The sequence below is a fragment of the Podarcis melisellensis genome (assembly GCF_964234715.1).
Source record: "Podarcis melisellensis genome assembly, chromosome: 8".
NCBI lineage: Eukaryota > Metazoa > Chordata > Lepidosauria > Squamata > Lacertidae > Podarcis > Podarcis melisellensis.
In genome coordinates, this window is record NC_138540.1 from 54,179,473 (window position 1) to 54,202,349 (window position 22,877).

The 22,877-nt window shown below is 42.3% G+C and overlaps 1 protein-coding gene across 2 annotated transcripts in view; it reads right to left on the reverse strand.

Annotated features, from left to right (window-relative positions):
• WTIP (WT1 interacting protein) overlaps window positions 1-22,877 on the reverse strand; it is a 60,708-nt gene that overhangs the window by 26,596 nt on the left and 11,235 nt on the right. For both annotated transcript variants that reach the window (XR_014171189.1, XM_081922785.1), the window contains exon 2: window positions 8,617-8,718. Coding sequence is in view for 1 of the 2 variants with exons in the window: in XM_081922785.1 (XP_081778911.1) it covers window positions 8,617-8,718 (102 nt within the window). In the remaining variant the exon portion in view is untranslated. The remainder of the gene's footprint in view (window positions 1-8,616; window positions 8,719-22,877) is intronic.

Genomic DNA, 22,877 nt, shown 5'->3' on the forward strand with positions numbered 1-22,877 from the left:
GTCATATAGGGAGGATATTCCCAGCATTCCTTACTCCTTTAACCTCAGGAATAACATTTTTTGAGTGTGGGAAAGAAAAGTAAGAGGATTCTCGTGTTGCCTCTGGTCCTCCAGGGTGAGCCCAGACAGGAAACTGCGGCCCTAACAGGCTTCATAAGATGACTAAGGAAATTCCATGCCCTACACAAAGAATCAAACCAACTTCATTCCACATTTGAGACTTCTGTAGGGAACCTTTCAAGCATCTCTCCAGATCTGGAAGGCTGAGGAGACCTCCTTTGGGTGGCTTCACAGGGCAGGAAGATAAATCAGGAGTTGCTACTCTCTAGCATATTTACACAACCACCACATGTTGATCAGGGTTCCCTCTACCTCGTGGCACTTCCAGAATAAATTAGACTTTTTAAAAATAAATTTTCACTAATTTGCTGGGTGTCAAGTACACCAATACATCATCTTTTGTAGGTTTTCCTTAATAAGATAACAGGCAGAGAAATTCATGGTTTCCCCCCATAATTTTTCCAATGAGGACAATTCTATGTTGTAACCAATATCTATGGCCCATTTTGTCATTGTCACCTTTACCATCTCATCTTTGGCCTCCCACTCCAGTAGCAGTTTATAAATTTTCAAGATTAATTTATTACCCTTTCCTATTGCAATTTTTTCAAATTCTGAACTCATTTCCACAAATATCTTTTCCTTATTGTCTCTTTTATATAACTCGTTCACCTGAAAGTACTGAAATCAATCTACAGTATGATCCAAAATCTCTTCTCTCTCCTCCTTCTCTAAACTCTGTAAGGTGGCCCACTTCTCATCCATGTTCAACCTTTTCACTGAGACCACCTCAGTTGGTGATATCCATCTTTGGGGTTTTCTCTCTAAAAAATCTATTGGGGTTTTCTCTCTAAAAAATCTATGTGTCTCTGCCAAACCATGTATGTCCTTCTACTTATGACATGGTTTTGGAAACCTTTGGGCACCCTTGATTTGTCATAATGCAGATATGCATGCCATCCAAAGCATAGATCAAAACGTTCTAAGTCTAAAAGATTGGTATCTCTTAGCTCCATCCATTCTTTCATCCAGTAGATGCACACTGCCTCGTAATAAAGTCAGAGGTCTGGAAGGGCAAAACTCCCTCTTTCTCTTATGTCTGTCAGATTTTTATACTTAATTCAGGGTTTCTTTGTTTGTTTAAAAAACTGTTAGCCCTGGCTTAGGTGGTGGTTAGAGAACTGGGGTTTCATTACAGGAAGCAAAATACCTCAGACCATCACTGTGTATCATTACAGCCCATAAGGATTAGAAACTTGCTTATTACAATGAAAGCAGAGATTCTCCAGAAGCTGAATTCTGCACCTATAATTACACTGTATTGCTGGGCTCCTGCGGAACGGCAGCACACACAATGCCCTGTTGAGATGCCTTGCCTACAGCACCTCATGTGAGCTGAGCAGATTCTTGGAACAGATGGAAGTGGCAGTTCAAAACATCTGAAGCAGGGGTCGGCAAGGTTTACCTCGCCTGAGCCAGTTCACTCCAGCAGAGATCTCTCCGTGGGCTGGACTGCGCACTCGCCCATGATTTCCGGCATCTGTGCCTGCACCGCACTGGTTTGGCGTAGTGTGTGGGAACTTGTTGCGCAGGCGGCTCGGTTCAGGGGTGGCTCGTGGGCCAGTTAAACGACCCCCATGGGCCTTAGGATGCCTACCCCTGATCTGAAGGGCAACAGGTTGGCAGAGGCTGTTCTAGAATACGCAGGGATTCCAGGGAAAGGTGGAAAAGCTCCAAAAGGTAAGGAAGTTTGAAAGCTAAGCTCTAGCTGAAGGAACCAGTCAACAGGGAGGTCTGCCCTACAACCAAGATATCTGCAGGAAGCAAGTCTCCTTGTATACATTCAACTCCCCACCCCCACCAAAAAACCTTCCCAGTACCTGAAACAAAGGTTGAGAGAGAATTAATTCTGTGCCAAAATTCCTCTCAAAATGAGATACTGCACCTTGGCAGGAGTTGCTATTCACAGGTTGCATCAGTGTTGGAAACCCAAATCACTAAGTGGATACCACAGGTCTGGCTGCAACAATTTATATTCTCCTTAGTGGGATCCCAAACACAGAATCCCTTTTCCACCTGCACTCCCTTTTGACTAGGAGGAATGCAGGATCAGATCCCCAAACATACATGTTCTGTTATGCTAAGGTTCCTGTGGCTCCACTCCAGAGGGAACAAACATACCTTTACTTATTTTTTTCTAAAAAGGAATTGTAGTTTCAACTAACAGGCCAGAAAAAGCTGAAAAGACCTTTTGTTACGGAGGGCAAAAATGTCTGGAGTATAATTGTACAAACACTTTCACATTTTCTGGACTAAAACTGATTGCATTCTAGTCCGTCCGCCCCCCCCCCCCAATGCATCAAAAGACACTGAAATATTTTAGAATTCTTTGCTGCTGCCTAATAAAGATGGAACTGGAGGCAAAGTCGCTATTTAAAAACAAAATGAAATAAAGCTCCTAGAGCAGCTGAATCCCAGGAATAATTTTGCAAAGACAGGGAACAATCCACCAACAGTTTTTCCCTCATAAGCCCCACAAATGGAGGGGCGTAACACACGTAACTCTCTTTCCTTTCAAACAGACCCTATTGCAGTAGAAGGAGTGTCTCCAATATTTGCCCGAGATCCTTTAAAGAAAGACTAACACAGAAAATGGGGCAATACAAAACAAAAATCTCACAGCGCTATTTTTCAGGGAGCTTGCATATATTTAGTTACTAAAACTATTAGGATGCAAATCTCAAAATGTGCAAGCCTTCACTTAGCCAATAAATACAGAAACTGGCATACATTGTCCTTGCATAATAAAAGGCTCGCTGGTAAAATAGCAGGAGCTCTACGTAAATAAGCAACATTCTTCTTGGCTGAGGTCACTGACTCACTCTATTCTACTTCACCCCAGTCTGGAATCTGACAATTTAAGTATGGGAGAGGGAGGCACTGCCACTCTTCAGCCCCCTCCCCGTACACACACAGACACACACACACACAGCGGATTTCATTTTAAATGCAGTTTTAAATCTTAAAGAGAGGCATCCTATGACAGTAGCAAGACACAAATATTTTAATTAGGGATATGAAAGGCTTGTGAAATTATCCTAAAAAGACAAAGGAAATGCCACTCACAATTCAAAGTTTAGGAAAATGTGTCCATGTTGTGTATGTGTAGATAGGTACCTCAAATGTACTATGTTTACTGTATATTTTATCTATATTCATGAGACAAAGTACGACCAGTTAGAATTTCTTTTAGAAATCCGTTGGCTGCATTGCACACTATCAACAAGCACAGGGGCTGTATGTCGGCAACAGAATATGGCCTTGGGCCCAAGTTTAGCTTCTTGGGAAACTCAGCTATTGTTTATTTTTATTGTTATTTTAAGAAAAGCATGTTTTTAGATTTTGGACCTCTGAAAATGCACTTGAAAGTATATGAGCAGGACGAGGAGGCTGAATATGAGTGCTTTGAATAGGAAACATTTTCTGAGCACATACAGGGCAGGATTCTGCCCAAAATGTATTTACGGTGGTACCTTGGTTTACAACCATAACCCGTTCCAGAGATCTGTTTGTAAACCAAAACAGGTTGAACCCAAGGCACGCTTTCGCCAATGGGGCCTCCAAAAAAAAAAAATTGTTCGTAATCCAAAAAAAATGGGTTGTAATCCAAAAGAAGTTTGCAAACTGGGACACGCACTTCCGGGTTTGACGTGTTTGTAATCCAAAATGTATGCAAACCAGACTGTTTGCAAACCAAGGTACCACTGTATTAATTTGAAAATGTACAGAATATTCCAAGGTGACTTTCCGGATACAATAAAATCAGTTAATGAATATCTATAAAACATAACTAAAAGCATCAGTAAAGCATCAGTAGATATTGGTTGGTTTAAATGAAAGTTCATGATGAGCAGTCCTGCCTAAGTGGTAAAGGTAAAGTGACCCCTGACCATTAGGTCCAGTTGCGGACGACTCTGGGGTTGTGGTGCTCATCTCGCTTTACTGCCCAAGGGAGCCGGCGTACAGCTTCTGGGTCATGTGGCCAGAATGACTAAGCCACTTCTGGTGAACCAGAGCAGTGCACGGAAATGCCGTTTACCTTCCAAAAAGAAGGGAGGGTGGTTCCTGACAAATCTCTACAGGCAGCGAGTTCCACAGGGCAGCAGGGACTGTTACCCTAAAGACTCAGTCCCTAGCGAAGGCCAACTGATCCCACGGGCCAAAGTGCCCCATCAGAGGATCTCCGGGATTGAGGTGGAGGATCGAATGCAACAGAATACAGAGCAATTGCATTGAGAGGCTGTCATGTCCGGTTGCGAATGGGATCCATTCCGGTGGACCGCTTCTGCGCATGCGCACCAAAACCCAGAAAAATACTTCCGGGTTTGCTGCGTTCATATCCCGAAGTTTACATATCCAGAGGGAAATGTAAGCAGAGGTACGACTGTAATTGCTAATCCTACTATTGGAGCATAGTGGAGCTACTTGTTCAGTTCATATGGAGTGCCAGTGATGCTCCAAAGGCCTAGCTAGGCCCACATGAACTGAGTGGGCATCCTGAAGCCTCAAAAACATGCAGGGATGGCATGACAGAAACATGGGGTCCCTCAGCCCAAATATATATAGAAAACATCCCTTAAGAAAGTTGAGGGGGGGTGGGGCAAGGCGAAATCACTACTTTAAGATAATATTTCCCTTATTAAAATTCTTTTTTTACTGAATTTATACCCCACCCTTCCTCCCCAAGGAGTCCAGGGTAGCAAACAGATAGACAGTTTAAAAACAAAAGGAAAGTGGTCGTGCTTTTACAATCATGTCTCTGCTAACTAGCTTTCTGTTGAAATTCATTCTCTCTCTCTCTCTCTCTCTCTCTCTCTCTCTCTCTCTCTCTCTCTCCCTCCCTCCCTCCCTCCCTCCCTCCCTCCCTCCCTCCCTCCCTCATTGATTGAATTTATATATCGCCCTATACCTGGAGGTCTCATGGTGGTTCACAGAAAAGATCACAATATATAAAATAAAAACAATAACCCAAAAACACCTCCCCAAAAGAGCCACATTTTAAAAGAGTATAGGATGTCAATCAGATCAACCAAAGTCCTGGTTTTTGCCTGGCACCTAAAGGTGTATAATTAATGTTCTTTGGGAGACTGTGGCCCTCTGAAACATTAAGCCAGAAATAACCATTTGTTCCATTTTGTGATTTCAAGAATGAACAGAAGTAAAAACACTGCTATGCAGAGCTCAGGCCAAAAGCCAGGGTCAAGTAGTGCTCTTTCAGAGGTCCCCATGGACAAGTCTCTGCAGCTAACTTTGGGCTAACTCATGGAGAAGGCGGAAGGGTGGCTGTTTGAGCAGGCCTTGCGCCAAGCCAGCCTCTCAGATCAGCCACTCAGCTGCAGCCACGTCCCGACATCAGTTCCAGTTCCCACAACCGCTTGACATAATGTGGGATTGTTTTTTTAAGCATCCTAGGAATGTTAAAAATATATGATCAAGGCAGTGGGAAGTGGGAGGTCATGCTAGGGGGGAGGGGGGCAAGAACCCACTCCCTTGGGTAATTTTTGTATTTTCCATCTACCCTTTCATTAATAGTTAACACAGCATTGTTGGATGTGGAGAGAGAAGGGCCACAAATCACACCCAAGCAGACCCTATGCCAGGGCATTATAAACAAAAAGTTCTGTAGCCATCCAGTAACAAATAAATATAGTTACAGATAGGTAGCCGTGTTGGTCTGCCATAGTCAAAAAAAAATAAAAAAAAATCCTTCCAGTAGCACCTTAAAGACCAACTAAGTTAGTTCTTGGTATGAGCTTTCGTGTGCATGCACACTTCTTCAGATACCTCATACCAAGAACTAACTTAGTTGGTCTTTAAGGTGCTACTGGAAGGAATTTTTTTATTTTGTTTTAAATAAATATAGTAGTAAGTTTCATATGACTGCCCATCGACAAACGTTCCCTGGAGGGCTCGCAAATATTATGGTATCAAAAATGCAACACAATAGCTAAAATCAATAAAAAACAGTAAAAGACAGCAAAATATTTCCTTGTAACAGATACAGAATAAACTGATTACAGCTTTTGTTGAAACGCAGTCATAACAGTTCAAGGTTAATTTTACTACAAAACCCTGCAGCAAGAAAAAACAGAATTCAGCCGCCTGGTTGCTCAGGACCTTTAAAAATGTGGTAATTTATGTCCCCTCCTTCCACCATGGAGCTTAGGGTGGTGTTCATGGCTCTCCCTATGCCCTCTCATTTTATCCTCCTAACAACCCTGTGAGGCAGGCTAGGCTGAAAGAGTGGCTGGCCCAAGATCACCTAGTGGGCTTCATGACAGACCTGGAGGATTTGAACTCAAGTCTCCCCAGTCCAAATCCCATACTCTAATCAAAACACAACACTAGCACAAGCGTCTTAGGCAAACCGTTTGTCTACTATTGGCTTCTGCCAACCGTTCAGGTATCAGAAAACTCTCACCTTTCCTTATTTTTCTTTCCTCTAGGAGGAATGTGTGTCATTCTTTTGGCTTTTCCACACACTATAGGACTTCCAATAACATTTTGATTAAGTTCCTCACCAAATATACACGAGTAAGCCCAGTGCTCATGGAATGTGCAGAGGTCCTACAACTCCCATCAGCCATAGCATCATATGGTCATGGTGACTGGGGCTAATGGAAGTTCTAGTTCAAAACAGCTGGAGCACACCAGGTTCACAAAGCCACACTGATCAAAACTAGGGAGATGTGTAAGGTGGAGGCAATGTGTACAGGTGGCCTCAATTTATTAATTCGTTTATTCATTCACTCACTCACTCACTCACTCACTCATTACGGATTTATCCATGCTCAGTAACAACTGCTCTCTGGCTAATGAAAAAAACATGCTTTAAAAAGTTAAAAATCACAAAATCCATGTACCGTAGCACCTCAGTTTAAGTATGTAAACAGCCCTTTTTACATACTTTTTGGTAGACGAATTCTGCAAAACCGGAAGTAGTGTTCCAGTTAGTGGACTTTACCTCGGTCTATGAATGGAAGCTGAACGGTAGAAGGGCACCGGTGATGGGAGGCCTCATTAGGGAAAGCGAACCTCTGTTTAAGAACAACTTTAAGAATGAACTTCCAGAATGGATTAAGTTCATAAACCGAGGTATCACTGTAAAACTGTATCAATAAGACGAGGGGAGGATGGATTTTTAATTGTAAAAACTTCTTTAAATCTTTTTACCAAACAACACCCCCCCAACACATCCACATAAATAAAATTCTTTTTTAGAAGCACTAACTCTAAAACATCTGCTTTATTTTATGCCATCTTATTTTTATTTTGCTGCTTATGTGCTATGTTTTATTGCATGCCACTCTGAAATTGTTTTTCCAATAAAAAGGGATAGACATATTTTAAATAAATAAATACTCATTTTAAACCAGAGAAGTCTACAAACTATGGCAAGCAGCCATGCAAGTCCTACAAAGTTATACAACCACATTAGCAACCACCCAGAAAATCTAACAGATTTTAAAAACAGAGTTTAAAAGGCCCGTGAAAATAAATATATATTTTTTTCCTTGTGTCAAAGAGTCATTAAAATAGGTGCTGGGACAACCCCTCTGCAGAAGGTACTCCAAACCTGAGAGGCTGCTCCTGAGAAGGCCCTTATCACCTTAAATATTCTCCAGTATCTGTGCAGGTAGATCTCATCTTAGGTTGATTTTATATGCATGATCACAGCTTTATGCTGATAACAGAAAAATAAATATATGGGATAGAAGAACAGGGAAACCCCGTGGAAGGGTCATCTGAGATCTCACAAAATCTCACAGGACCTCATTGGAGCCTTAGAGGACCTTCTAGAGTCCTCATGCAACTCAGAGGTGGTTTTAGGGTAGCATGATTGGTTCAGCCGCACTGAATACTGCACTGTAGGGGGTGCTACAACAATTCTGTAGCATGGAGCATGAGAAGGGGGGGCAGGGAGAGAGTCAAATTTTAAGGTGCTGCTGAAATTTGAGAGCCCAAAGTCTGCTACTGCACAACATTCCCAGTTCCTGGTAAGCAAGGAGGGCAGTTTTAAAAAGCTCCCTGTCTTGCATGGGGGGGCAAGGCCTGCTCAATGCAGGCGTTAGACATTTAGAGTTCCAGGAGTCATTCTGGCTTTGCACGATTTTGCTTATATACACAATAGCCAGGAATGAAACCCCTGCATATCATGAGACCTGCCTGGACACTTTGGAAACATAGCAATAAAAATGAAGCGTCACTTTCCAGCCGAAATTTGACCACCACAGGTATTCTGCTCTACAGTGGGTTAAGCAGAGCACCAGTCGCCTCACTTCTGGTAAAATCACAGCATCACTACTTTTGCAATCCATTATAACCTGCGAATCCCCAAGTATTCCTAATTTCACCTTCATTTTACACATTTAGACCTTCGATTCATCAAAATGCCATGCACGCAGTGAAGGCACCCCAAGGGGCAGGCCTCAAAATCCAACAGTGACACAAGTTAAGGCATTTTTTTGCAAGAGGCCATAAAAGCACGCGACTTACCACAAGAGCAGCATGTAAAGCAGTTGGTGTGGTAGAGGTTCCCCATGGCCTGGCAAGCCTGGCTGGCCCCGTATACCCCCTTTCCGCACTTGATACAAATGCCTATGGAGAAGAGAGAGAAGGAAAATTAGAACCCAATAGAAATCCAACTAACAGCTGCAGACGCCTGACCAGCAGGCACTACCAACCCATGAAGCCAGCTGTTCTTATTGCTCAATAGGTGCCAGGAGTTATTTATTTAATTGCATTTTGATCCCACCTTTTTTCTCCAAGGAGCTCAAGGTGGTAAACATGGTTCTCCCCTTCCTCATTTAATCCCCACAACAACTCTTTGAGGTAGGTTAAGCTAAGAGGCAGTGACCCAAGGCCCAAGGTCACCTAGGGTGCTTCATGGCCAACTAGGGATTTGAACCCCGTTTCTCCCAGGTCCTAGTCCGACACTAACCACTACATGAGTGCTCTCCAACCTTGGGTCCCCACAAGCTGTCGGACTACAACTCCTATCATTCCCAGCCAGTTTAGCCAGTGGTCAGAGATTATGGGAGTTGTAGTTCAACAACATATGGGGACCCAACACTGCACTATCCCACACAGGCTTTCAGTCATTTATTTCAGCATGGAACGTTGCAACTATTAAGTGCTAGAAACTGCTCCCCCCCACCCTTGTTCCTTAAGAAGAAAAGAAAAGACAACACACACAAAAGCTAAATTTCCAAAAATTTAATTCTGAGAGGGGTAGCCAATGCCGCTAAAGACAGAATCAGGATTCCAGATGATCTTAAGAGATTGGAGAACTGGGCCCCAACTAACAAAATGAATTGCAATACGGACGAATGTAAGAATAAGATGGGGGACACCTCGCATGCCAGCAGTAAATGTGAAAAGGATCCAGAGGTTTAGTAGACCACAAGCTAATGTGAGTCAACCATGTGATGCAGCAGCAAAAAAAAGCCAATGCTATTCTAGGCTACATCAACAGATGTAGTGTATAGTGTTCAGATCAAGGGAAATAATAGTACCACTCTCTTCTACCTTGGTCAGACCACACCTAGAATACCGTGTCCAATTCTGGGTGCCACAATTTAAGAAGGATGTTGACAATGGCTTCAAGTTACACAATAGGACATTCTGACATCAGGAAGACCTTTCTGCTGGGAAGAGCTGTTCTGACAGTGGACCCATGAGAGGTGGTGGACCCTACTTTCTTTGAGTTTTTAAAGCAAAGGTTGGATGGCCATCTGGCATATATGATCTATTTGCAGGGGGGTAGAGTCCCTTACAATTCTATGATTCATGGCTCAGCGTATCTGCTCAAAACAGAACTTGCACGCCACAGACATGGGGGAGTAGGGCTGAGCCAGAGCTGTGTCATTTTGCAACACCATCTATCTATGTATGGAACTTTTCAGGCTAACATAAACAAAGACATACTGGCCCTATCTTGAGATTCCAACTGTAAGAGAGGCCACTGACGGAATTAGCAGATGCAGCAAAGAGGGCTTGGTCTTCATTTCAGCTGAGCCTGAGGAACAAAGGTGTAGTCTGCCAAAAGAAGGATGGAAGAGGTGGCTTTGAAGAAAGGTTGGAAGAACATGGATGTCCTGGGAGAAGTTCTAGGCGTAACGGACACCAAGGGAGAGTCAGAATATTGAAGGAGAGGAGGGCATTTGCAGGAATATAAGGTAGAAATATTGGGGAAAGCATGACTGGGAAAAGCTACCAAGACAGTGGTTGGTTCTGTTCCTTTTTGTAGGAGTGGTGGGCTTATTAGAAACAACCCATCTCAAGAAGCCAACAGATTCCCTAGGGAGTTTCCATCAGGTATGGCGTCAACAGACTTGTGCAGTTGACACCAATGTTCCTAAGTGGACTCTTGCTATAAAGAGAGTAATTGACAGTTGACTGCAACACAAGTTGAATGTTCATAAACTCAGTAAACTGCAGCTGAAACCCACTTTACAGCTTGGCACATGCAACTGGCACATATACTGATACATACAGGAGCTTTCTCTGTTGTGCACACACCCCTTCAATTATGGAGTGTCCTTCCCCTACCCTGGAAGGGCTGATGGTGATGAGTCTAAAGGGATTCCACCATCAAGCAAAAATAATCTTCTTGTTCCAGGAAGTTGGGAGTAAAATAGTAAAAGCACCCTGTGGTTTTAGTACGTTGCTGTTGCTGATAGTTTATCTGGTTGGTTTCATCATTGTGGTGTATTTGAAGTACAGTGGTACCTCTGGTTACGTACTTAATTCGTTCCGGAGGTCCGTTCTTAACTTGAAAACCACTTTAGCTAATGGGGCCTCCCACTGCTGCCATGCCACTGTGCGATTTCTGTTCTCATCCTGAAGCAAAGTTCTTAACCCGAGGTACTATTTCTGGGTTACCCGAGGTATTATTTCTGAGTCTGTAACCTGAAGTGTCTGTAACCTGAAGCGTATGTAACCCGAGGTACCACTGTATTGCTAGAAACTGCCCCACTCTACAGTTTTAGAAAATAATAATAATAATACATTACACATGTCTACCATCATGTCTAAAGACCCAAGTAGTTTTGAAGCAATGGAAATGAGATCTTCCAAAAGGAGGTGTTTACAATTCCCAAAGAGGAATACGCAATACATACTGTGTAGAACAGCCCAGCAAATGTCACCATACAATTACACTGGAGCACAGTAGTGTACAAGCAGCACTGCTCAATGCTGCCTCAGCTGAAGTTTCTGTCCTATTAACTAAGTTTATTTTTGGCCATGCAAACAGCTCTTTTAGAGTCCTCTGGCACCTCGCTGCCGCCATCTGCACTCTTTCAGAATCTGAGCACATCAGTGACTGACTGACTGCTGCTGCTGACATTTCAAGCCAGGAGAAACAACCCCTTTGATTCTCCTGTTCTCATTCCAAAGATGGCAGAAGTCCATTTCCTTGCCTTTTGAGAGCTCATTCACAAACACAGCTAGATGCTGCCCATCCTTTTGCAAATTCATTGACAGTGCTCTCTCTCCTGGGAAACACTGTGGCATGAGGATCTGTTGCCCATTACCCCTGCTTCCAAAGCCATTAGTCCAACAGGAGCAGATCACTGGCAATTTCAATTCATTTCACCAAAAAACACAGCACTGAACAGCTGCCAGGTTGAAAATTATGTAGCTTAAGCAAGGTGTATTATAAATAATATAACAGGGGTGTACTGTCCACCCTGCTGCTCACCCTCCCTAAGTGATCAGGTGGAGGTAATCTCAAATGTGATATTAGAAAACCCTCTCATGGTGGTTATGGTAGAACTTGTATATTCACACTGATTCATGTTATAGGTTTTAACAACAGCAACGGCAGTTTTCCAGCTTTTTAGTTCTATGGGCAGCATTTCATACTGTAAACAGAGGCGGTCTTTGGAATAAGGCACAACCATAGACCAAACATTATATTGTGTCTACAACGCAATCCCATACAGGTGGGAATTTCCTCAAGGTCTGTCATTTACCTATAAAGGAAAGAAGGTAAGAATCAAAACGCCAGAAGACCACCAGAAGTTCCTACACGACAACGAGGAGGACCTCCAAAAGAGAGCCGTAGATTCTTGGCCTCCACCACCGGGATTACCACCAGGATCCACACCATCTGGAGGCGGCCCGGCACCACAGCTTCCGGAAAAGGAAGACAAATTAGATACCCAACTGTGATATCCAAGAAGTAGACCGGGATGTCTCTACAGCTTCTTAGCTGGAATATAAATGGCGGGAATTCTCCAGAAAAACGCAGAAAAGTATTTCATATTTTGAAAAAAGAACAATTGGACATTATTTGCCTGCAAGAAACACATGTGACAAGACTCCATAGAAAAGTGCTAATTAATAAAAGGTTAGGCCAAGAATTTATTTCATCGGATAAAGTTAAGAAAAGAGGAGTGGTGATCTATGCAAAGGAGAACTTGTCCCCAAAATTTGTATTTAAAGACGAACAGGGCAGAATTTTGGCAATTGAAATCCAGACACAAGGAGAAAAGTTTTTAATCCTAGGAATCTACGCCCCAAATGATGGAAAATCGGAATTTTTTAAGAAGCTGCATGAGATTATGCTGGACTATTTGGACTATAACAACATTATCATGTTGGGAGATATGAACGGTGTCGCCTCAGTGAATATGGATAAGTCACAAAGTGCTAATATAACGAAAGATGGCAGACTTCCAAAAACCTTTTTTGAAATGACTGACAATTTGGATTTGATCGACATATGGAGGATCAAGAACCCTCTAGGGAAAGAAGGAACTTTCTTTTCTGAGGCCCATATGACATGGACGCGAATCGACCAAATATGGATAACTAGAGGGCTGGCACCTAAGACCAGAAAAGTGGAAATCTGCCCAAAAACCTGCTCCGACCACAACGCCTTGAGAATGGAATTGAGACTAAATACAACCGGATCGTTCAGATGGAGAATGAATGACGCCTTGTTAAGAGATCAGGAGATTGTTAAGAAGGCCCAAAAAGTTTTAAAGGACTATTTTGAAATAAACTTAAAGACAAATGTGGAAAAAAGAATAATCTGGGACGCAAGCAAAGCAGTGATAAGAGGGTTTCTAATACAACAGAACACGATTAAAAAAAGACTCTGGAATGAAAAGAAGGAGAAGATCTTGGAGAAAATAAGAGAAGGAGAGAGAAAACTGAGATCCAGGCCCAAATCGAAGGAAGTATTGAGAGAAGTGAAGTTTTTCCAGGCACAATATTCGAAACTGATAAATCAAGAGGTGGAATGGAAAATTAAACAAATGAAACAAAGATCCTTTGAATCTGCAAACAAATGTGGAAAATTGTTAGCCTGGCAGTTGAAAAAGAGACAAAAACTTAACACAGTTACAAATCTAGAGATTGAAGGTAGAATGGTTCAGAAACCCGAAGAAATCAGAAGGTCCTTCCAGAAATATTTTAAAGAACTCTATTCTCAAAGGCCACAAAAAAGCTCAGAGGTGGACCAATTTGTTATAACTAATGGATTACAAAAAATACCCCAGGAAATGAGAGCAACCCTGAACTGTAATATTACAACCCAAGAAATTGAATGCGCCATTCAGAACCTCCAACTGGGCAAATCTCCGGGACCTGATGGGCTTACTTCCAAATATTATAAGGTACTGAAGGACTCATTGACACAACCATTGCTGGAAGTTTGCAATCAGATTATGGAGGGGAGGAAGGCACCGGAAACGTGGAAAGAAGCCTTCATCACGTTGATCCCAAAACTAGAATCTGAAAAAACTCAACTTAAAAACTACCGTCCTATCTCACTCCTAAATGTGGATTATAAAATTTTTGCAGACATTTTGGCAAGTAGGTTTAAGAAAGTCTTAAATGAAGTTATTCATAAGGACCAAGCAGGCTTTCTCCCTGGTAGGCATTTATTTGACAACACAAGAAACATCATTGACATTTTGGAGTTTTTACAGATTAATTCAAACACAAGAGCGGTGTTGATTTTTATTGATGCGGAGAAGGCCTTTGACAACATTTCTTGGCTGTTTATGAAGAAAAATTTGGAAAGGATGGGAGTAGGGCGGGGGTTTGAAAATGGAATAGAAGCAATTTATTCAGAACAAAAGGCCAAATTGATAGTAAACAACGTGGTGACAGAGGAGTTTAAAATTGAAAAAGGGACACGACAGGGGTGCCCTCTATCTCCTCTGCTGTTTATTTCAGTTCTGGAGGTGCTACTGAACATGATCAGAAACGACCAGTTGACACAGGGAATTGTGGTCGGAGAGAAACAATATAAACTGAAAGCTTTCGCAGACGACTTGGTATTAACATTACAGGAGCCAGCCTCTAGTACTAAAAGAGCGTTAGAATTAATTTCTGATTTTGGTCGGGTGGCGGGATTCAAGCTGAATAAACAAAAAACTAAAGTTTTAGCAAAAAACTTGACAACTACTGAAATAGAGGAGTTCAGAAAAGAAACAGAACTAAATGTGGTTAAAAAAGTAAAGTACCTAGGGGTCCATTTGACCTCCAAAAATTTGAATTTATTTAAGGACAACTATGAGAAATGTTGGTCAGAGATAAAAAGAGATCTGGAAACATGGTCAAGATTAAAACTTTCCTTGTTGGGCAGAATAGCTGCCATAAAGATGAATGTATTGCCGAAAATGCTATTTTTGTTTCAGTCCCTCCAGGTCGTGGATAAGGTGGAATGTTTTGGAAAATGGCAGAGGGATTTATCCAAATTTGTCTGGCAGGGCAAAAAGCCCCGAATAAAGTTTAAAATACTAACAGATGCGAAAGAAAGAGGGGGGTTTGCCCTGCCGGACTTGAGGTTATATTACGAAGCCGCAGCCCTCTGCTGGTTGAAGGATTGGATCTTATTGGAGAACACCGATGTCCTTGACCTGGAGGGATTTGATAATGCTTTTGGGTGGCATGCATATTTGTGGTATGACAAGGTTAAAGTTCATAAATTGTTCAAAAACCATATTGTCAGAAGGGCAATTTTCATGGTCTGGTCAAAATATAAAGACTTATTGGAGAGTAAAACTCCGAGGTGGCTCTCACCGATGGAGGCCAAAGCACGTAAAAGACTCAATATGGAGGCCCACTGGCCTAAATATTGGGAAATAATTGAAAAAATTGGAGATAAATGGAGGTTACAGAGTATGGAAAAGTTAAAAAACAAGGTGCGAGATTGGTTGCATTATGCTCAAATTCAGGAAGTTTTTAAAGCAGACAAAAAAGTGGGTTTTCAGGAGGAAAAATCGAAACTAGAAACAGAGTTGCTTGAGCCAAAATCCAAGCTAATTTCGAGAATGTATAACTTGCTGCTTAAATGGAACACACAGGATGAGATTGTCAAATCCTCTATGATAAAGTGGGCACAGGATTTGGGGCATAACATTATGTTTGAAGACTGGGAAAGGTTATGGAACACCGGAATGAAATTCACGGCATGTACTGCCTTGAAGGAAAACATTATGAAAATGATATACCGGTGGTACATGACCCCAGTCAAGCTTGCAAAGATATATCACCTGTCTGACAATAAATGCTGGAAATGTAAGGAAGAGGAAGGGACATTTTTACACCTCTGGTGGACCTGCCCGAAAGTGAAGGCCTTCTGGGAAATGATACATAATGAACTAAAAAAGGTGCTGAGATTCACCTTACCTAAGAAACCGGAGGCCTTCCTTCTGGGCATGGTAGACCAGAGGATGGTCAAGAAAGATAGAATTTTCTTTATGTACGCTACTACAGCAGCGAGGATTCTGTTGGCAAAGCACTGGAAGACACAAAATCTACCCACATTGGAAGAATGGCAGACGCAGCTGATGGACTATATGGAGTTGGCTGAAATGACTGGCAGAATTCGAGACTCGGGAGAAGAAGAAACGGAGGAAGTTTGGAAAAATTTTAAGGACTATTTGAAAAAGCATTATAAGTTGTATGAATGTTAAAAAATGCTCCTTTCTAGGAAGGTATAGCTTCAGTATCGGCAAATTTCTGAATTGATAAATAAGACACTATAAGACAGAAGTGAGGTAACGAAATATTTTTATTGTGTGGAAATTAAAAATTAATGCAATTGTATCGAAATGTTTACATCAGATAACACGATAAAATGGAAGATATATTGTTATGTACAAAACAAGTCAACAAATTGCTGAGGTTTTGGTTATACAGGGAATGCAGTGCTCGGGAGATGGGGGAAGTCCATTGGATTCATGGAAGTATGTATTTGAAAGTGGAAATTTGTTTATTAAAAACCTAATAAAATATTTATAAAAAAAACAAAAAAAAAACAAACATTATATTGTGTCAGTTCAACAACTATACAGAAGGATCTTTTACTACTAAATCAATTAAGGGTGCATTCAGATGTGGGGAATATTGCATTAGTTTTTCTGATGATAATGCTCTGCACTTCTGTCCTGTTTACAAATGTTCCTCTCACACTGCAGTACCTATTGTGATATGACACTGGGACTGTTCAACTAGTATGCCAGCATGTCACATTGAATTTCACCACACCAGTGGGTGTGGTATGAAACAATAATAGACATCACTGAAAAAGGTCACCCTCCCTCATCCCTTCCACACATGCACGCTGCTTCTGTTCACCCATGAAAACAGCAGGAAAAAACTGTATACTGTATACCACCTCAAATTTCACTACTTTACTCCCATGATTTTCAGGGTTAAGAGGACTGCAATTGGTTATTTTCTGGAATCAAATAACATGGAAATGAGCACTAAACACGTGCAACATCCTGTTAGTTCAAATATAATGTGGAAACCTAAGAGTTTGGGAAACTTTGGGGAAATTGAACAACAGTCTATCAGGGGAATAAAACAAGGTTGCCTAATGGCAATTATCCTGTTTAATAATTATATAAATGACATAGTCCATATACTGGAAACAGAGGATGTGGGCTCACCTGTTACATACGGCAGAAAGGTTTAGAATTTAATGTATGCAGATAAACTAGTGTTAATATCTCTTACCTGGTTAGGTGTGAAGAAACTACTTAAAAAGGCTTATAGTATATTACAAAGAAGATAAATTATATTGAATCCAAAATAATGTTATTTGGACATTGCTCACCAAAACATAACTGGCAAATAGATGGGCACACAATAGAACAAGTCTATATGTGCAAGAATTTTGGTATTCTCTTTGAAGAGAATTTATACAGTACTGGAAAGCACACTGGGAGTCTAGCCAAGCAAGTGAGTGGAGCAATACAAAAGTTTCCCCCCACCCCCCAATACAAAAGAGTGAAGTCAACCCCTGCTTTGAAAACATTTCAAGCCAAGGTGGTTTCCCAACTGCTGTAGGGCTCAGAGATGGGGTGGGGGAATAAAATGTGGATTAAACTACTAGAAATAGAACAGATTTATTTATTTTTAACGAAGACTGTTAGGTCCCTCACCTCCCAGAATGCCAGCCTCTGTCCCTTGGCCATAGATGGACTGGGCCACCACTGAATTAAGGACAGAAGTGGCACTACTGAAATCTCATAAGCATATACAGATCTCATCAGAAGAATGGGACATCATCTTTCAAGCAACATGGGAAGTCAATGTGAAATTATTCAAAATCTATTACAAAAGTATAATCTGCCAGAATCATTTAGGCCCACTTAGACAAAAAAAGAACCAGGGAACAGGTTTTTACAGCTCAGAATTAATGCAGAAACCTTCTGGCCCTATTAAGAGCTTTTGAACTTAAACAGAGAAAGGTCTTTACTTATTTTGAATGTATAACCCTTATAGAAAATTGGTTATTTTGTCTCTCTTCCTCTGCCTCCCCACTCCCCAACCCACTTCTCTTGTTACTTCCCACACTGTCAAGATAAAGAAAGTAAAATCCTTGTGGCTGGGACCTGCCCTTTTAAAGATCTACAATATACTGTATAACACCACATACAGTTATATAAATAAAATGTTTATTGATAATTTAAATAGGACTCTGAGTCTTAACATACTTAACAGAAATAAAATGCAGAGCATACATACATATTAAGCCGGCACTAACTTTGCTTCAGGAGCAATCTAAGTTTCTTCTTCTGAGTAACACAACACTGCATTCCTGACAGAGAGATACAGGGATGGTGAGCAGATAAAACACTGAAAGACTTGGGGACGCAGAAGCTTCTCATGGGTGTCCCAGATGTGGGGAAATTGGGAATTTCTGGGGATGAGCTATTAAAATTCTTACTTAAATCTCAGGACTATAGGCCACAATCCTCCATTCCACTGAGCATTGAGGCAGTTAAAGGAAAGGATGGTACCTCATAGTGCAATACAGTTCAAACTGAGACAGAAGCTGATGTTCTCAGGCTGTATGTGATTGATCATACTACTCAAGAACAAGTACATCTTTGCTTGTAACTGGGTTGTAAGGTAAAGAAGGTAAAGGACCCCTGGACTGTTAAGTCCAGTCAAAGGCGACTATGGGGTGCAGTGCTCATCTCACTTCAGGCTGAGGGAGCTGGAGTTTGTCCATGGACAGATTTCCAGGTCAAGTGGCCAGCATGACTAAACCGGTTCTGGCACAACAAAACACTGTGACGGAAGCCAGAGCACAAGGAAACACCATTTGCCTTCCCGCCACAGCGGTACCTATTTATCTACTTGCACTGGTATGCTTTCAAACTGCTAGATTGGCAGAAGGGAGGACAAAGCAATGGGAGCTCACCCTGTTGCGTAGATTCAAACTGCCGACTTTCTGATCAGCAAGCCAAAGAGGATCAGTGGTTTAGACCACAGTGCCACCCAGTCCCAATAACTGGGTTGTAGCGTATACTAACTGAAGTTAGAGAAGACTCAGTTAAATTAACAGACTCAAATAAATAATGTCCATTAATTTCCATGAGTCACAGGCTGGAAAAAGGCCCTAAGAATGTCCACTGAAGCCATCAGCACAAGCACCACACAAAACCATTACTCAAGGGAGTCTAAAGAGGCCAGATCTAAAACAGGTCTAAAGAAATCTAGCGAGGACACTAACCAGATAATGAACCTCCCCACCCAATTCATATTTCCCCATTGATGCCTCCTGCTCTTCCCCTTAGGAATGAAATAAAATCATCAACACACTGGCTTGGGGACAGGAGGCAACAAAATGAGTACTTATCTCTCCACTAACTTTATATGCATGAATGTGCAAAATGTCTAGAAATTGTGGGTGCCAAGGGCACATTCCAGCAAAGGAAAAGGCACTCGAGGGAGTTGCACAGCAAGGCCTTTGGGGCGTGTAGCCTAGGGAGTGTCTCAAGGGCCAGATGGAGAGATTGGAGGGCCTCATTTAGCCTGCAGGCTATGGGCCCCATTCTCATGACATAAGAGGTGTCCTGCTGAATCAGGCCAAAAGCCCCATCTAGCACAGCACATCCTTTCTCCAGCAGTGGCCATTGAGATGCCTGTGAAAAGCCCACAAGTTGGGAATGACTAAGGCAGCTGCCATCTTGTTTGAGCCCATCATATGGTACTCAGGTACAGGGCCTCTGACTGAATGCAAGGGCCGGATTGGGCTATCATAGCCAATAGCCACTAACACACCCACCCTGCATAAATTCACAGAAAAACCACCCACGTTGCTAGTCCTCACCACATAAAAATAGCCTTCTGGATCAGACAGCATCCTGTTCCTATAGTGTCCCACAAGATGCCTGTTGAAAATCTGCAAGAAGGACCTGACTTTGAGAGCCCTCTCCCCTCCTGTGACTTCCAGCAACTGGTACTCTCTCTCTGAAGTGTTACTACTGCCTCTGATTACTATGGAGGCAGAGCATAGACATCCTGGCTAGTAGCAGCTATTGATGGTGGCCTTACATTGCATGAATTTGGCCAATTTTGTTTTACAACCATCCAAGTTGGTAGTACGTTTCACATACAGTGGTACTCAATTCTGTAACTGCAAGAATGTCACTTCATCCCACATTGCTTGGCTCTGTTGTGAAGGCATGAACAGCCTCCAGTGGTTTTGTGTTAGGGGCAATGTCAAAGCTCCTTCTGTGCTACTTGCCCTGGACAAGACTGGACACTTGATACAGTGGTATCTCGGGTTACAAACACTTCAGGTTACAGACTCCGCTAACCCAGAAATAGTACCTCGGGTTAAGAACTTTACTTCTGGATGAGAACAGAAATCGCGCATTAGCGGCGCAGCAGGAGGTCCCATTAGCTAAAGTGGTACCTCAGGTTAAGAACAGTTTCAGGTTAAGAACGGACCTCCAGAATGAATTAAGTTCTTAACTCGAGGTACCACTGTAATGCAGTAGGAAAGTCCAGCAACATGAGTGGAACAAATCCAGCAACTCACAGGATTTCTGAAAGTCAGAGCTGATGGAAATGGAACGGCTGTCTGGCAGAGAATCACACCATGCTGGTGATCTTACCAAACGTACACTCACCCACCCAGGTTGGTAAACTTTACCCTCATCAACCCCACAAAAGCTCAAAGCAGATAAATCAGGCTCCACCAAACGGCAAAGAGGTTATAGTTAGAACAGCACACCAGGGATCAGGATCTAAACCAGCTTTGGAGCCTCTAATTCTGGCACAAGCTACTTCCCTTCCCAACTCCATTCTCAATGTGTAATTTGAGATTATGACACCCTGAGTGGACACAGAACCCTCCCTCATTCATGAGAGCACAGACAGCTTGGGGAAACTCTGAGCAGAGCTGCATAGATGCTGGCCCAAGTCCGGTTTCTGTATTTTGGGACTACAACATCCCATGGTCTCAATATCAAACTATTTCAGCAAATGAAAGTTCCTACTCCTTTAACCCTCACTGAGTTATCATAAAACACCTGCTTGCTTTGTAATGGCGGCAGTGTGGTGGGCTGTATCAACTTTGTAGTAGTGAAATATTCAGTATTTGCAGATGTTTGTGTACTTTTAAGCTATGTTCCTATGGTATGTGGATTAACAGCAGAACAGCAAAAGTGGACAGTGTGAGCCTTTACTGTTGCCAAGAGACTTATGCTTCAAGCCTAGGAGGATAAATATCCACCACCAATGGTTTGAGCACCTCTTCAACCATGCTACATTTCAGTGTATAAACAGTAATTTCATGTGCATATACTTTTTGGACATCCAGATGCTTATATCTTAACATGTATCATTTCAGGTGGCTATTGTATTCTCAGTGTTAACTGACACTGTATAGCATGTTTTTCCTGTCTTTTTTAAAATCTTAGTTTGCCCCCCTCCTTTGTTAAATTTGACACTACAAATATGTAAGCACAATGCACAGAGACCGCAATTAGTTTACAGCTGCCCATCATCATATATTCTATGGGGAGGCTGCATGTTACCATCTACTGATGACAAACATGCCCCACGGCTCCTTTGCTAGGGTGGGGGTTTGAGCCCAGATTCCTAGGTCAGACTCCTCATATTAGATCAGCTCCCACATAAATTTAACCATTCTAAAATCCTTTGACAGCTGTTCTGCTTCCTGGAATAGGGTTCCAACTGGGTTACACCCCATGTATTTTCCTCTGCTTCACACTGTTCCCAGGAGACAGAGATGTTTCCTGGCTCCAGCAAGTCAAGGAAAGCAAACCACTTAGGTTTTTTATTTTTCAAAAATAAAATAAAATAACCTCAACAACAACCCTGACACAGTCAGATGATCTTCTTGGGAGATGCCCTCCTCCTGTTTCCTTGCAGACAGTCCAAATGTTTGAAACATCCCAAGTTATGTTATTCTTCAGATAAAGGATATTTCAAGACACAAAGAAAACACAGTAGCTTTGGCTGATTGCTAAATGAAACCACATGACTGTTGGGATAGGGCTGGGCTTAGCGGTTTGGTGTTGTTTAAAAAAATGTCCTGATGGGTTATAGCATCTTTTCCCAGTGTTTGCTGGCTCTCACCACCAATTCCATTACTGGCTGCATCCTAATAGAATTCAGAGGTTGTTTTTTATTAAAAAAGATGGAATGAGATATCAGCAGGAAGAACGCACTCCAGTAAGAGAAGCCAGATCTGCCACACCACATGCACATTGTAGGTTTGAGCCAGTCCACCACAGACATGGCACTTGCACGTAGAGGAATCCCATTGGGCACAGCAGGCCTGCATTCAGCACACCAGCCCATGACTAAGCCTGCATGCCTGCCATTCCTTGTAACAGGAGCAGCCTGGTGTTCTAAGTACTCATACCCAGAGGAGTGGTAGGGCTGTACTATTGCTTATGGCAGCCTTCCCCAACCTGGTGCCCTCCGGATGCTGAAATCAACAACTCTCTCCATCCCTGCCCATTGGCCATGATGGGGGTTAAGGGGAGTTGAAGTCCAAAACCTCAGGACAGGTGGCTGGAAGACTGCTTTATGAAGATCCTCTCATGTGCGAGGACAGCATTGAGAGTGGGACCAGAGTGGGACCAGATCCATTCTTGTATCTTGAAAGGTCTGGGATATTACCTCCCCTATAAGTAGGCCAACACCCAGTATTTAACATAGCATATTGAATTAATTCAACCAAAGTAATGACAGCAGCTCAGGAGCTCAGGATCAATGGGAATGCCTTCTCCAGACCAGACCAGTCTCTGCTCTGCATAAGAGGCCTTGTTAACATAGCCTGAAGATACCCACCTCATAGTGGAGCAGAGTAGGGCATTCTCCACAGTGACACCTACCTTCAATATAGCCCCCTAAAACAGGTTTGCAGACCACATTATGAAAACGTGATGAAAGACTGTAGCTCCACAGCAGAGCACACACTTTGCACGCAGATAATCCAGTTTAATCCCCAGCAT